At 35.1% G+C, this 15,537-nt stretch overlaps 2 protein-coding genes across 4 annotated transcripts; one reads left to right on the forward strand and one right to left on the reverse strand.

Annotated features, from left to right (window-relative positions):
* Positions 1 to 1,002: 1,002 nt before the first annotated feature.
* On the reverse strand, positions 1,003 to 3,141 carry LOC125190589 (vesicle-associated protein 1-2-like). Its single transcript, XM_048087919.1, has 7 exons — positions 2,900 to 3,141; positions 2,738 to 2,808; positions 2,583 to 2,664; positions 2,375 to 2,490; positions 1,718 to 1,861; positions 1,470 to 1,547; positions 1,003 to 1,328 (listed from the first exon to the last, which is right to left on the reverse strand). The coding sequence occupies exons 1-7, from the start codon at positions 2,949 to 2,951 to the stop codon at positions 1,227 to 1,229; spliced, it is 645 nt and encodes a 214-aa protein (XP_047943876.1). The 5' UTR covers positions 2,952 to 3,141; the 3' UTR covers positions 1,003 to 1,226.
* Positions 3,142 to 7,439: 4,298 nt separating this feature from the next.
* Positions 7,440 to 13,869, forward strand: LOC125190860 (protein NPG1). Of its 3 annotated transcripts, XM_048088270.1 has the most exons (7): positions 7,440 to 7,569; positions 7,857 to 8,089; positions 8,949 to 9,210; positions 9,365 to 10,575; positions 10,709 to 10,856; positions 13,222 to 13,562; positions 13,685 to 13,869. In XM_048088270.1, the coding sequence occupies exons 2-6, from the start codon at positions 7,916 to 7,918 to the stop codon at positions 13,539 to 13,541; spliced, it is 2,115 nt and encodes a 704-aa protein (XP_047944227.1). In that variant the 5' UTR covers positions 7,440 to 7,569; positions 7,857 to 7,915; the 3' UTR covers positions 13,542 to 13,562; positions 13,685 to 13,869. The 3 variants fall into 3 exon arrangements, with proteins under 3 accessions (XP_047944227.1, XP_047944225.1, XP_047944226.1); XM_048088268.1 differs by lacking the exon at positions 13,685 to 13,869 and having other exon boundaries at positions 13,222 to 13,683; XM_048088269.1 differs by lacking the exon at positions 13,685 to 13,869 and having other exon boundaries at positions 7,894 to 8,089; positions 13,222 to 13,683.
* Positions 13,870 to 15,537: the final 1,668 nt, after the last annotated feature.

Below are 15,537 nucleotides of genomic sequence, written 5' to 3' on the forward strand. Positions count from 1 at the left end.
ATAATAATACTAATAATAATAATAATACAGTAATAATACAGTAGTAGTAGTAATAATAATAATAATAATAATAATAATAATAATAATAATAATAATAATAATGATAATAATAATGATAATAATAATAATAATAATAATAATAATAATAATAATAATAATAATAATAATAATACAGTAATAATATAATAATAGTTATAAACTTGGAGATGTGAATACATGCCAAATGCAGATTACAGCACATGAACATGATTGCTAGTATTGGGAATCGATGTTTCTAAAATTACTCTTAAAATGATCTTTTGTAGGATACACAAATCAATGAAGAAATAGTGATAGAGAAGCAACCTCAAAATTGGGTCTCTGACGCATCGCTTACGCCGACGAGTGATCCAAGAATTGAGGCAGTGAAACTCTTCTCCTCTGGGGGGTTTCAGAGCCTGACAAGGAAGAAATGAGGTAGAAATGGAGAATAATACTATCAAAGACATTGAAAAATATTGAAAGAAAAAGACTTACTAGTTTATCTAATCAAATACAGAGCTGAAGTCGTATAAATTTTGTATATAGAAAAGGGTGGAAATTGCAGGCAGGTTGCAGTAGAGAACGAACGAGTCTTTGATCATGTTTTGAATTTTTCAAATATTCCCACCAACAATAGTTATCAGGTTTGGCTGTTGGCTGTTGTGATATGTGACTACCAAACACATTTCTAATGTTATGTTTTACATCAATCTTATCTCTTAGAGAAGTGAAAAAATACTGCTATCTCTGTCTACGATATATATTTATGTTTTTCATTTTTGGTCATCCAAAATTAGTCTATATTTATTATTGCAAGTTTTTCTATTTAATAAAGTGAGCTATATTTTCAATTAATAATATTTCAACCACTTTCTCTTATTATCTTCTGTACCCAATTATTCATTAAAACTCATATTGCTCACTATCAATAGAACTTTTTATAGACGGAGATAGTATATTTAATTGATCAAACAATAGTCATAAGATACAAATTCGAAGACACTTTTTCCCCTCCGAATCCAAAACATGCATACATCTAACGTATTTTCTCCAAGGTACAAAAAAAATGGAAGAATGCTATTAAAGCACTGTCTGTCAACGTCTAAATAAGATTGTAAATCTACCTCTAATCACAAAGCTTAATAGCTTATATCATAAGTAGAAAAATAAACAAGGTAACTGGGAAGATCGATTCTACTCCACGGTCATGTCCTTTTGACAAGGTACGCGATAACAATACCTATCACACCAATAACGATAACCAGAGTGATGGATGATACTCCTCCAGTTTTCTTCTTCAACACATCCTACACACAAAAACATTATTCGATAAGCGAGTGCAGCACATTAGAGAGGCAAATAGAAGAAGAGAGAGCAGATATAAGCCTATATTGAATCCAACTAATACAGGTATCTTCAAACAATTTCAAGTGTTCAACATAACTCACCGTTTCCTGGCGCATTTTGTTTCCCGGTTTAGCTGCAGCAGCTTTTTCCTCAGTCGACTTAGTAACACGAGATTTTGCCTGAGAATTTGAATAATTAAAAGATCTGGTGCAATAGATTTAGCATATATATACATCCGGTACATCTAGCTACGCCAATCTCAATAAACCGAGAAAAGTGCCTAGCCATATGTGGGATAAGATGAAAAGAAACTCTCAGGAAACATAATGTTAGCTATATTGATACGAACTTCACTGCCGCTGTTATCCATTGTGTTGTTGCAAGCTGAAAAGCCCTCATCTGCTTCCTCGCCAACTGAAAATGGTGGTTGTTGTGGTGCGACATACACAACCCTCAACTTGCACTCTTCCACCTTGCCTTGATCCTTATTGAACTACAATAACAAGATACCTTTAACCACACATAATCTTCACCATAAAGCTATAACCATCAAGAGTAGTAAAACCAAGATAGTCTCACTAGTTCGACAAATTTCAACCTCGCCATTCCCCTAAGAACACCTACTACCATAACTTGCCCAAAATCTTTTAGGCCTCCTGTCATTTCCTCTCATATCGGTACCAGACAATTTAATTCATAAATGTATATCAATTTAACTTGACTAAATAAGAGGAGTATTTAGCTTGCAGCCTCCGCCAAAGTGAATATTTTCATTTTTCGTCCATCGCACAAATATGGCTAAAAAGGTTATGTTCACCTATTTATGAGACGACAAACAATGAAAATTTCGTGTCTTTATGTTGTTTATTTGAAGAAGGCATTTGGCTCATGTCTTTCTAATCAAATTTGATCACTCCACAAATAGTTTGCAGGAACAAACACTAAACTGGACATTTTGTCAAAGCTTAAGCTATTTAAAAAGATGAGCATTTAATTAGAGAGAAACCATTTCAGCAGTGATGTCTTTTGGACCTGCACCAGCAGGCGCAATTACACTTTGAAGCAAAAATTTATCCTTGCATTGCATTTCTGTTGGAAGCTCCTTTTGTGCTTGCATTGTAACTACGAATCAGAATTCAAAATAGCCAGCATTAAACATTCAATTTCATCAAAAAATGAATCATCAATGATATACAATTGAGCATTGCAATTACCAACAATATCACAGTTGCCATTGGGCGAAACGATCCCAATGTTTGGCCGAACACAATATTTCTTCGGATTCGTGGTCTTAATCTGAAAGAAATCCAAAACAAAAGTAAGATAAAATTGAAAATTTTACCAGAAAATTCAGATCTAGTGGCTTTACCTTGAAAGCCACATGATTTTCGGTCTTATTCGTCACTTGTAGAGAACAAGATATCTGCTTCTTTAACTCAACTAATCAACCAAACAAAAATGAAAAATCATCAAAACAATTAAAAAAAATATTAACACAATAAAGGATTGCAGATTGAGAGAGAAAACTCACATGGAAATTTCATTTCCACCGGATCAACGTCGAGAAGTTCTCCGGTACTCATTTTGTCGGTTTCAAAAAGCAAAATTGAATTGACATGAAATGAAAAGAAGGTAACTGTTAGCTGAAAATGGTGCTAAAAAATGTACAAAATTCTAATTTGGGATGCAAGATTACAAAATTTTTGGAGGTGATCCGAAATTTACTGAGAGTGAGGTTAAGGAGGGAAATGAGATGAGATTGTGGTTGCCTTTCATTTGAATTTTGAATCATTAATATTTTTAACTAATCAAATTAATTCTGATAAAATGAAAACAAGTAAATCTCTGTCATTCAACCACAACTAATACTCCAAAATATGAGAATTTATTTAACTATTTGTTGAATAAAGTTATTGATTACGACCAATTGATTATTTTTATAAAAAAAAAATGCAAACACGCAAAATATTCGAATATACTATGATCCATAATTGGTAACTATTCAAATGGAGTACTACTAAGCATTAACATTAGCAAATAGTAAACAATATTATTGGTTTCTTCATAAATATCTGACCGTGAGATATCTCGAAGTTCATCTAGTCAATCTGATCAGCTTATAGCTGATTTCGGATTAATCATACTTTGGTGGAAGGTTTATCCGGTCCAGGCTAATTGGACTATAATTTTATTGGATATAAAAAATTTAAGCGTTTGTTCATAAAATTCCATCCCTAGATGAGTTATCACCCCTACCAAATATGTTTTTAAGTGTTTAGATTTCAGCCTAACCACTCAACTAATCGATCTGTTATAGTGAAATTAACATGTGATCATCCTAATGCATAATGATGAAAATTAGTCATATTTATAGAATATAGGGTAAATAGTCATTTAAATCATCAAGTGTGGTCAAAATCTAGTTTATCCCATAAAGTGTGAAATCCACTAGTTAAATCACAAAGTTTCAATTTTTCTAGTTTATCTCATGGGTCGAATTTTAGGCGAAATCTTTACAGATTACATTGAAATCCATCTTGAAATCCCAATCCATTTAAGATCAAGCTCCTTGTGATTACACTTTATATTATACACGCATTTTTTTCGTGATTTAAATCTCAATATATGTCAACAAAGATTCCACCTAAAATTCAACTCATAGGATAAACTAGAAAAATTAAAACTTCGTGATTTAATTAACGGATTTCAAACTTTGTGGGATAAACTAGATTTTGACCACACTTGGTGATTTAAATGGCTATTTATCCTAGAATACATGTACTTCCTCCATCGCCATATAAGGTCTCATTTTGACTTTGCACAAGTTTTAAGATATTGTTAGTGAAGAAAAATGGGAAAATAGGTTGGTTGAATATGAGCTTCACTTTTATATGTATGTTTATAAAAGAATATGAATATAATGAGTTAGTTGAATGGTGGGCCCATTTACTTAAAATGCTAAAAAGCAAATGAGACATTAAATCATGGACATCTTGAAATGATCAATAGGACTTTAAATCGCGGACAGAGGGAGTAACATTTTTGGGATATACACCCTATGTTTGTCTTACTCTAAGTATATTAGTATTTCATATTCAGCACGTGACTGTATGCATTTTTGTTTGTTAGTTGAGTGAAGAGTGAATAAAGTGGATCAGAGAACACAATAGAGATAAGAGCATTCGCAATAGGGACGTCGATCGACCGCCCTTCGGTTAGCGTTCTGATCGGCGCCTATTGTAAGTGGACTGCCGAAGGGCGGCAAACGGCGACAGCCGGAAAAGCAGGCACGACCGAGTGAAATGCGCGCAGAGATTGTTGCCTATTGCACACACCAATCTCCATTTTCATTTTTTTGAGTTATATGTTTTTTTTTTCTCCAGATTATTTGATTTTGTAATTTTATATTTGATCATCAATTAAAATGAATTATAGTGATAGTGAGATAGGTCGAGGATGAGTTTAAGATGGGTTGAGAGATAGGTTGCTGACGTGATAGGAAGAAATTAGAGATGAGCTATGGATGAGATGTCCAATACTGTGAATGCTCTAATGATATTTTTATTTTTAAAAATTGACAATTAGAGTGAGACATAAAAAAAGAAATGTATCACTTAGAATAGAACATAAAGAGTGTGTTTATTCTCAAACCTTATTAGTGTAAAATATATACTTTGTCCAGTCCCATATTTCCTTATATGAACAACTCATAATAAAAGTCTTATTTATTTATTTTTTTATTATTTTTAATAAATGAACCTCACAAGTTAGCCCAATTGACATTTCTAATTTAAAGTAAGTCTGCACATTTTACAATTTTTCGAATGCCCCTGAAATATATTGTAGTTGCTTCATAAAGCATGTGAAGTTTTCTAATTAAAAACTCAATTTATATTATATGTTTAGTCGTTTTAGTCGTTTAATAAAGCATTAGAGCATCCACATCCATGCTCTTGCCAAAGAGTATGGGTGTGGGTCCGGACTCACTTTTATTCATTTTTTACTCTCTGCCCCACCATTGTATTATCCAATTTAAATATTTCAATTACTAAAAACATTTCCACATATTAAAATGCATTAAAAATACCCGAAATACGATTACAAATTACTAAAAAAATAAAAATTACTACATAATTAAAATCCTAAAATTAAAAGTTACATAATTAAATTCATAAAATAAAAAAAACCCACTACTCGTAGCTGAAATTCGCTCAAATGTGTTGGATTAGGTCTTCTTGTAGCTCAATGTGGGTTTTGGTATCGCGCATTGTGTGTCTTCTTTCGATCCTATTGCGCACCATCGTATGCACACCTCGGCGTGGGGGAGACCTTGCGGCTGAGCTTTCGGCTTCATCCTCGTCGAAAAAGTTAGCCGCCCTCGGTCCTTCGTCAGCTATAATCATGTTGTGCAAGATAATACACGTGTACATAATGTCGGCAATATTCTTTGTGTACCACAGCTGAGCCGGGGTTTTCACAATGTTGAATCGGGCTTGAAGGACCCCAAAAGATCTTTCAACGTCTTTCCGAGCAGCCTCTTGACGCTGCACATAAAGAACCCGTTTCGGGTCTTGCGGCATGCTAAGCACCTTCACGAAAGTCGGCCAACTTGGGTGGATACCATCGGGGAAATAGTACCCCCATGTGGTATGGATTTTCATTGACAGTGAAATCGATCACCGGTGCTACACCATTCAAAACATCATTGAAGAGAGGTAAAGAATAGAGCACGTTCAAGTCGTTGGTGGATCCGGCCACGCCAAAATATGCATGCCAAATTCATAGGCGGTATTCGACGACCGCTTCAAGGATAAGCGTTAGGCCGCTTAAGTGTTGCCCCCTCCAAGCATTCAGACAATTCTTCTCCAGTGCATGCAGTCAATGCTGCCAACCATACCAGGAAATCCACGGAGTGTTTCGTGAAGATGAAGCACCGTTGACAATCTTCGTTGGTGGATGCCCGAAGGAATTCCTCACTGAAAGCAGAACAAATGTCGGCGCAAAAATTTTTTAGGCATAGGATTCCAGTTGACCCACCCACATGCAAATACTCATCGAAGAGGTCAGCTGTTTGCCCGGTAGCAAGTTGTCGGAGGGCACAAGTACACTTCTGCAACGCCGAGAGACTCTGCCGACTGGTTGCGTCTCTATGTGATTGTAAGTATTCAACACGGGCGGACAATGTGTTGACAATACGCATAAACAAGTGTTTTGACATGTGGAAACGGTGCCAGAAGTAATCTGCCAAAAACCGCGACTCGTCGGAAAAATAGTCGTCAACGAGCCTTTCGTGGGCTCCTTCCCGGTCACGAGGAATGCAGCGGCGATTTGATCTCGTTGGTCGAGGAGGAGGGGTGGGGGCAGTGGCGGCGATATAGGCTTCATAGGCGGCATAATATTGTTGATAGTATTCTTGTTCTTCGCGCTCCGCTTCCGCTGCGATATTGTTCATATCCATTTTTTAAGTTAGAGAGTGTTTGAGTGAGAGAGGAAGATGTAGGTGAGTTGTATGAAAAAATATGAGATAAGTAGGAGTATGAGATAATTCGATGTGAAAAATGGATGATGAATGTGTGTATTTGTAGATGATTTTGGGATTAAAAAAATTTGAAAAAGAATTTAAAAAATTCAAAAAGACGGTAATAGAACGGCTATATTTTGGGGAATCTAATTTTTTTTTTTTTTTGGTATTATTTTCAATTTAACAAAAAATGGCAATTTCATCGGAAATGTCGTTGGCCAATCAGTGAATGCCACGTCGCCCTGCTTTTCGGCACGACGGTGCTTGATGCATCGAGCACCGATGTAGGTGCTCTTAGCGGAGTATATTTTTAAATTTTAAAGTCGATTATTATTTTTCACTTTTTTAATAATGTTAAAATTTAAGTAAGTAGAAGAAAAGTTTCCCACTCTAGTTTCAATTTATTGCAGACACGTGTACAACAACAAATCATTAATCATTTTATTAATAAGTGCATTCTCGATTTAGAGGAGAGGTTTATCATTGATTTTTTTAAACCAACAATAAATTTCTTATATATAAAAACTGAAAACAATACATATAGCCTATTTCCAAAAAAGAACGTGCATCAAAGTTTCACCAGTTTTCTATAGATCCATTGTTTTGATCGATCTGTCACCTCTCTCTCTCTGGACTTTGCTCTCGGAATAATTTCATTGCAGAGCTCCGCATACTGGAAGGTAAATGTGACAATTTTAATTTTAATCGCTTATGTTTTTCGTTTCCTTTTTTCGTCATTTTTTGGCGTACAGAAATTTGTTTCGTTCATTTATTGCAATTTATTAAGCGTTGATTTTGCCTTCAAATGCCGATTAATTGTCTGGGTTTATTCCCCTAACGGCTACTGCTAATTTGAATAGATTCCACGAACTCAGTTAAAGCGAACAAGCCGGCAAATGGCATTTAGGGCATAATCATTTTTTGCTGCATTTGTGGTTGTGTTGTTGTTGATACGGTAGAACTGCAGGGGTGATGGGTAATCGCGTTGTTTTGGTTTGATCTAGTGAGGGAAGGTTGCGATCAGCGATGTCAGGAGGCCAGCCATCGGGCTCGGGTCAACCCGACAAAGATCCATCCGTTCGACAATTTGTTGCGAATGGGGTTTCCATGCAAACAAGTGAAGTTGAGGCAAAGCTTGATGAGGGCAATATTCAAGAGGCTGAATCTGCTTTAAGAGATGGCTTATCACTCAATTTTGAGGTTTGATTATTGAAACGCCACCGTTTTTTGACTTCCCTAATTGTTAGTGATATCTAGATGTTATTAGTCAATGCTTTACAAGTCTGGGGCTTGTTTGTTTGCAAATTGTAATTTCCAAATTTTTTTAGATGCTAGTCAACTGATAACTTAAACTAGGGCCCTACCATACAATCTACCTGACAAAGATTAAATTTTCATACCTACAACCTGAAAGAACTGGAAATTGGAAATAATGATACCAGTTGGCTCCTTGTCTGTCATTGTAATGAGAAAGAAAAAGTTGTTTTGTTGCTGGATGTGTTTTAAGAAACTCATATTCGTGGCATTAAAGTTTGTGCATAATAGTAGCTGATCTTTTTTTGTTCCTACTTCAAGCCTGACACTTTTTCCGATTTTTTCTTCTCTTTTCATTTTCTCCTCTGCAATTTTTAAGTAAAAAAGGGAATGGTTATTTTCTTTTATTTTCTTTTCATCTCTTTTTTTCTAGTATAAGAGGAGGAACATTTTAGTGATCATCAACTGGCGATTTATAACATACATTGACATTTAGGCGTAAATTTTATCGGCCAATGGGCTAGCCCGAAATCCAAAAGTATGGGGGTTAGGGCCAAGAATTTTGATCTGAATTTTTTTTAGCTCAGTTGGCCTGAGTGCTGAGCCAAATAACCCGACAGTTTGATAGGGCTAGCCCAAACTTGAATGGGTTGCCCCGATTGACACCCTAGCAAATACTCTTGTATTTCTGAAGTAACATTATTTGATAAAGTTTTTTGCTGATAATATTCCTAGCCCAAAGTTTACCATTTTATCTCATCACTCTAACAATTAATCCCAAAATGACATATTATTAAATTTTTAGGAAGCAAGGGCCCTTCTTGGAAAGTTGGAATATCAACGAGGAAATGTTGAAGGTGCTTTACGAGTCTTTGATGGTATTGATCTTCACGCAGCCATACAAAGGATGCAACAATCTCTAGGTGATAAGCCTACTACTACTAGTACCAAAAAGGGCCGTACTCGCAGCGATTTAGGATCTGTAGTCTCACAGCATGCCACTAACCTTGTGCTTGAGGCCATATATCTAAAAGCTAAATCTCTTCAGAAGCTGGGGAAGTTAAGTGGTAATACTTTTAAAATTATTTCAAAAAAGTTATGAGATAATCTCAATTTCTTCCAATATCCCATAATTTTATTGAAAAAATTTAATTTCCTAGAGAACTTGTTCATTTGAATAATTTATCTGATTAAATACAATCTTCTCTTGATATATTCTAGAGGCGGCTGAAGAGTGCAAGAGTGTGCTTGATGCAGTAGAGAAGCTATTCCCTGATGGAATTCCTGATGTGTTGGTAGAAAATAAGCTTCAAGAAACTGTAAGCCATGCTGTCGAACTTCTCCCAGAGTTATGGAAACAAGCTGGACACTATACTGAAGCGATGGGTGCCTACCGCCGTGCCCTACTAAGTCAATGGAACGTTGACAACGATCGATGTGCAAGGATTCAAAAAGCATTTGCAGTTTTCTTGCTGTACAGTGGGTTTGACGTCAGTCCACCCAGTTTAGCTTCTCAGGTCGAGGGTTCATATGTACCTAAGAATAATCTGGAAGAGGCCATTTTACTTTTAATGATTGTTATGAGAAAGTTTTGCCTTGGTAAAGCCAAGTGGGATCCCTCAGTCCTAGAACACCTTACTTTTGCTCTATCTATATGTAACCAAACTTCGGTTTTAGCAAAGCAGCTTGAAGAGGCCATGCCCGGAGCAATGCATCGTATCGAGCGATGGAAAGCTATGGCATTGGCCTTAAATGGAGCTGGACAGAATAATTCTGCCATAGAACTACTGAGAAAGTCATTACATCCACACGAGGAACCAGATGATATCATGTCCTTGCTGCTTGCAGCCAAAATATGCAGCGAGAATATTGTTTTTGCTGCAGAGGGAGTCAAATATGCACAGAAGGCAATAATTAATGCGCTCGAATCAAAACCACATTTAAAAGGTGTTGGCCTCCGTATGTTGGGCCTTTGCTTAGGAAAACAAGCAAAAAATTCTTCCTCAGATTCTGAGAGATCTCGTCTTCAGTCTGAGGCTCTGAAATCATTAGACAGTGCATTAGCCTTAGAGCCTGAAAACTCTGATCTCACATTTGAGTTGGGAATTCAATATGCTGAACACCGGAATCTCGATGCAGCTTTTCGATATGCCAAACAGTATTTAGATGTGACAGGTGGATCTATGATAAGAGGCTGGAGACTTCTTGCTTTGGTTCTATCTGCCCAACAGCGCATTTCGGAGGCTGAAGTGGTTACTGATGCCGCATTGGATGAAACTTCGAAGTGGGATCAAGGACCACTCCTGAGGATGAAAGCAAAGCTAAAAGTTTCTCAGTCACTGCACAAGGATGCGATTGAGACTTACCGCTATCTTCTTGCCTTGGTACAAGCCCAAAGAAAAACTTGTGGAGCTCTTGCAAGTGCACCTCAGGTTGAATTCTGATATCTATATTGAGGATACCTATGCCAATCCCTTTATTTGAATTAATGATTCTTGAACATTTGCCATCTTTATGGTCACCCTTTAGTTTCATAACAATCATAATCTCATGTATGTTGTATAGGTGGAGGATGGGAATGCAAATGAATATGAAGTTTGGCATGGACTTGCAAAATTATACTCTATTCTTTCTCATTGGAAGGATGCAGAGGTATGTTTGGGGAAAGCCAGAACGCTGAAAGAGTATTGTCCAGAAACACTGCACACAGAAGGTAAGAACTCTCAAACTCTTTGCCTTGTTACTCGTAAAGTTTAAAAGAAAAATAAATTGAAAGCGACACATAACTTGTTTGGCACGGGATTTTCTGCATTGTTGTTTAGTGTGTTAAGTGGAGAGAAAATAAAGTAGAGAGAACAGTGTTTCTTTTTTTAGAAACGTTGTTCTTTGAGTCGGACATCCCAAAAAGGAAAATGTGTCACTTTTGAGTAAAATAGAGGTGGTAGTATTTTCTTAAGTATCTATTTTTTTCCAGATTCTATGAAAATAAGAGGTGAATAATGGTCTTTGTTGAGTTTAATATGTGGAACCAGTAGTCCAGGATCCATGTCTTTCCAGATTCCATGACAAATGTGCTGCAATCAGTTTCTTCATAAATGCTTTTCTTCTTTCAATTTCCATGAACTTTAATTGCTAGAGAGATGAAGGTGATGGTGATCCAATCAACTAATATATTGTTAAAAACTATTCATGACTCCATGTATTGTATAAGCTACCTAAGCAGGATATAGAATGAGGCGGCTAATAAAACTTCATAAGGCTGTTATAAAGTTATTATGTTTTTCTATTAAATGAGAAAGGGCTGAAATGGTGAGTCCTACCTCCATTCCTTCCCCATTCCATTCCATCATACCAAGCATCTCATAAAAGTCTATCAATTAAACATGGTGAGAATGTAACTGTGACATTCCATTTGAATGAACTGAATGCAATCCAAAGAAATGGTCTATTCTAAGAGCTAATTATTATAAAAATACAAAAGCACCTCATATATGAAAGAGATGTAAACCCAAGTTCAGACTGACCATACAAGAGATAGATCTTCTGAAGAATGAGGCCTATATACTTTCATCTTCTTGGTTTATAGTGAATCAACCAAAGTTGTAGGGAAATGGTGAGAGACACTTGTGCTCAATCGAAGTTGTGGGAATATGTGTGAGTAATGCTCACAATAGTGTGCTCAATTTGTCATTTTTGTCCGAGCCACAAGAGTGTACCCATTCCTTTTCTGGAAACTATCCCTTATATATTTTGAACCATCTTTTCAACTTATTTACAACAATATCAAGGATGGTTGACATCCTTTATTCTTTAACAACAAAGGTGGGACCCTTTCTCCACTTACTTAACGTAAAATACCCCTGCAAGAAAACATGGGACCCCTTCTCCAATCAAAACCACCGCTACCTAATTTTTATTAAAACCTTTGCCCATAAAGACCGAGGACGCTCTTATGAGACAGGGGGAATATATTTGTGTAAGGGACATGAAATCAGTAAAACCTATTGCAGTTGATATGTTTTGTAGGCTCGTTGAAGTTTCAGGAGTTTCCAGCTAGTTTATGGATATTGACAAATGCTATTTGGCATTTTCCTTTAGGGTGGCAGAATAATAATATTTCCTTTATGATTCATGGCAATATTATTTTATTTGATTAAGTACATATTTATTTTCTATAAATAGAAACAAAAGCCATCCGAGTTTATAATTAAAAGGTTAAGCCCCATTTTACATACATAAATAGTAAAATAAAACCATACTTATATTATTTGTAGAGCTTCTTCTTCTGTTGAAAATTCCCCGTCCAGGAACCCTTCTGAGACTTGTCAAGTTTCGGTGAAACTTGTTTGCTGCATGTCAAATCATGTTAGATATTTGTTTCAACAGTTGAATCTAGGGTGGAAGTTTCCGTACTGCAAAAATATACTCTTGATTATACCACTAAATATGTGCATAATACATGCTATATTATTCTACTCATTACGGAAAGATCTTAGATTTGTTAAAGTGCTAAGTACAATATTATTAATATATATACTTCCTCGCTTATTTGTAGTATTAGAAAAGCTTAAGACTTGGTGGTTATGATAAAATGATATTTGTTGTTCATTATCAGTTGAAATAATGCAACCCTATATCGTATACTTTGCATGTTGACATATGTAATTCATGCCTGGATGCTTTCTTAGAATAAAGAGGATTTTGATGGGGATGGGAATGGAGAGGTTGAATTGATAAACATTCTTATAATAACTTTGGACGCTGCTCACCCTATTAGTTTGTTAGCTTTATATCATTTTTTAACTCGAATGTTGTATGTGTTCAAATTATAGCTTTTAATTCAACAATAGAGCACAAATATCATGTCAAATTACAAGAATGTAGAGCCACAAAGAAGAAGCCTACTATTGCCTGAAATGTAACAATAGGCTAAAATTGTGCCACAATTTTTTGTTCCTCTTTTTGTAGAACAGAGTTGATAATGATTGTGGTCCTCACGGATGACTGAAAGAGTAGAGTTTGGAGGTCTCGATGAAATAAAGAAACATGCTTAATATCCTACTCATATTTTGTTCCAGGTGTTATGCATGAAAAACAAGGGCGTATAAATGAAGCTTTGGCTTCGTATATCAATGCCCTTTTGCTGGAACCAAAATACGTACCTTGCAAGATTCTAATTGGCTCGGTTTTGTCTAAAATGGGACCCAAGATGTTGCCTGTGTCTAGAACTCTACTTTCAGATGCATTGAGGATTGAACCCACCAACTCCATGGCTTGGTACCAGTTAGGCATAGTTCACAAGGTTGATGGGCGGATGGCTGATGCTGTCGATTGTTTCCAGGCAGCATCGATTCTTGAAGAATCTGAACCAATCGAGAGTTTCAGTTCCATCTCTTGATTTTTTTCTAACCAAATCCAAGTATCATTCTTTGATTCTTTGTTAACGAAGTTTAATTTACTTGTTTCTGTAATGATGTTATATAGCTCCTTCGAGGTGAAGGGAAACGTTCGATATCAGTAACATTGTAATTCTTTCTGCAGAACTGCTACGACCTTCAGAGCTATCCGTTACTGGCAAACCCTGTAATTGTTCATTGTTGAGAGGTAAAAAAATGATGGAAGAAAATAATATAGAAGAGAAATTGATAGAATTTTTGGAATTGTAATTTGCACCGTTATGTAGTAGGTCGTTTTTTGAAGAGTCGGCTCCCTTAATATTATTACAAATCCGACCTAATGTATGTAAAAAGAAATTGTTAGACATTATTTTGTGGTTTATAATTATAAAGGTTGTACATTTGGATGTTATGTATATGAGATTGATATTTCTTAATTTTGCAGTCATATAAATAAAGATCAAATAGTCATATTTTTTGATGGGGTGGAGGAATGTCACTGATGTGAGCGTAGATTGAGAAGAATTTTCCCACTTTAAATTGAAGTGATTATTCATTCCTTGATTATGCGCAAATCGCAATCTCATTTAGCTGATAACTAGTAGTAGTACTACTATTTAAAATAACCCAAACTATGTTAAGGTAAAATCGCAAGCTTCGCGAATAAGAAATTTGGTGGATAAAAAATGACAAAATAAAAAAGTACTACTCCCTCCATCTGACAACTAATGTCTCATTATTTATTTTTCATCCGTCTGCTAATAAATATCTCATTTCACTTTTACTATATTTAATAAGTGGACTCTATATTACACTTATATATTATTATAAAATTAATATATAAAATAAAGTCAAACAATTTATTAAAACCCGCGCCGATCAAATATGGGGTATTTAATCACGGACGGAGGGAGTATATCAATATTAAAAATTATAATTTGATTGTAAAACTAATTTATGAGGCTACGTGTCCTAAATTTGATTATCAATAATTTGTTAAAATGTGTAATAAATACTCTCTCCGTCCGCTAATAAATATGATTTTAATATAAATACTCCCTTCGTCTGCTAATAAATAATGATTTTAATATAAATAATCTCTCTAGCCGCTAATAAATGTCTCAATTTTCATTGATGTGAATTTTAATAAAGTGTTTAACTTTATGAAATAATATTGGGAAAATAATTAGAGGGAGGTGACGGAAGAAGTAACTATATTTAATATTGCTAACCATGTTTTTGCCAATATTAATTCATTTATAATTATTTGAAATCATTTTATTTTACTTCCTCCGTTTCGCCATAGTTGAGGCGAAACTTTTCGGGTGACACGGGATTTTAAGAAGTGTTGGTAGGTGAAATAAAGTAGAGAGGAAAATGTAGTTGAATATTTTAATGAGGAGAGAGGAAGTTATTTCCAAAATTGGAAAGTGGCCATCTTGATTGGAACAAACAAAAAACGAAAGTTGGTCATCTTGAATGAGAAGAAAGGAGTAATTCATATTTTTAAATTATTATCTATTTTAATTAATTAAAAATTAAAAGATATATGTAATGTGAGATTTGAATTCTTAAAATATCAATAAATTTACATTAAATGAGCTCTCAATGTGTTAGGGCCAAAATGTGAAAAATAAGTTAAGAAGGACCTCAAATGCAATAAATAATTTTTTTAGAGACCTGTGGTGATATTATTTATAATTTCTAGGGATCAATTTTAAAATTCACTCTTTTAATTAATTGATTTAACCCAATCTCTTAATTTTTAGGTCTAAAAGTTTTGGCTCAATTTAGTCTAGCTGGTCTGTGTATGAAAATAGGAAAATCCAAAATCAAGTCGATAAATTATGAGATACTATTGGGTAGGCCTGTCAAATTGGGTACCCGCAGATACCCGATCCAAAATTTTTGGATATCCGATCTCGAAATTTTCAAAATCTAATACCGGATACCCGATCCGAATTTGATTTCGAGTACCTAGATACTCGACTCGGGTAT

The sequence above is a fragment of the Salvia hispanica genome, chromosome 5 (genome assembly GCF_023119035.1).
Source record: "Salvia hispanica cultivar TCC Black 2014 chromosome 5, UniMelb_Shisp_WGS_1.0, whole genome shotgun sequence".
Classification (NCBI taxonomy): domain Eukaryota; kingdom Viridiplantae; phylum Streptophyta; class Magnoliopsida; order Lamiales; family Lamiaceae; genus Salvia; species Salvia hispanica.

Excerpts from the sequence above, each read along its gene's own strand:
- LOC125190589 (XM_048087919.1), bottom strand. The coding sequence starts at position 2,951 with ATGAGTACCGGAGAACTTCTCGACGTTGATCCGGTGGAAATGAAATTT. Across the intron at positions 1,548-1,717 it reads TGGATAACAGCGGCAGTGAA|GCAAAATCTCGTGTTACTAA; the intron begins GTTCGTATCAAT and ends TCAAATTCTCAG. Across the intron at positions 1,329-1,469 it reads ACAAAATGCGCCAGGAAACG|GATGTGTTGAAGAAGAAAAC; the intron begins GTGAGTTATGTT and ends TTTTGTGTGTAG.
- LOC125190860 (XM_048088270.1), top strand. The coding sequence starts at position 7,916 with ATGTCAGGAGGCCAGCCATCGGGCTCGGGTCAACCCGACAAAGATCCA. Across the intron at positions 10,576-10,708 it reads CTCTTGCAAGTGCACCTCAG|GTGGAGGATGGGAATGCAAA; the intron begins GTTGAATTCTGA and ends TATGTTGTATAG. Across the intron at positions 10,857-13,221 it reads AGAAACACTGCACACAGAAG|GTGTTATGCATGAAAAACAA; the intron begins GTAAGAACTCTC and ends ATTTTGTTCCAG.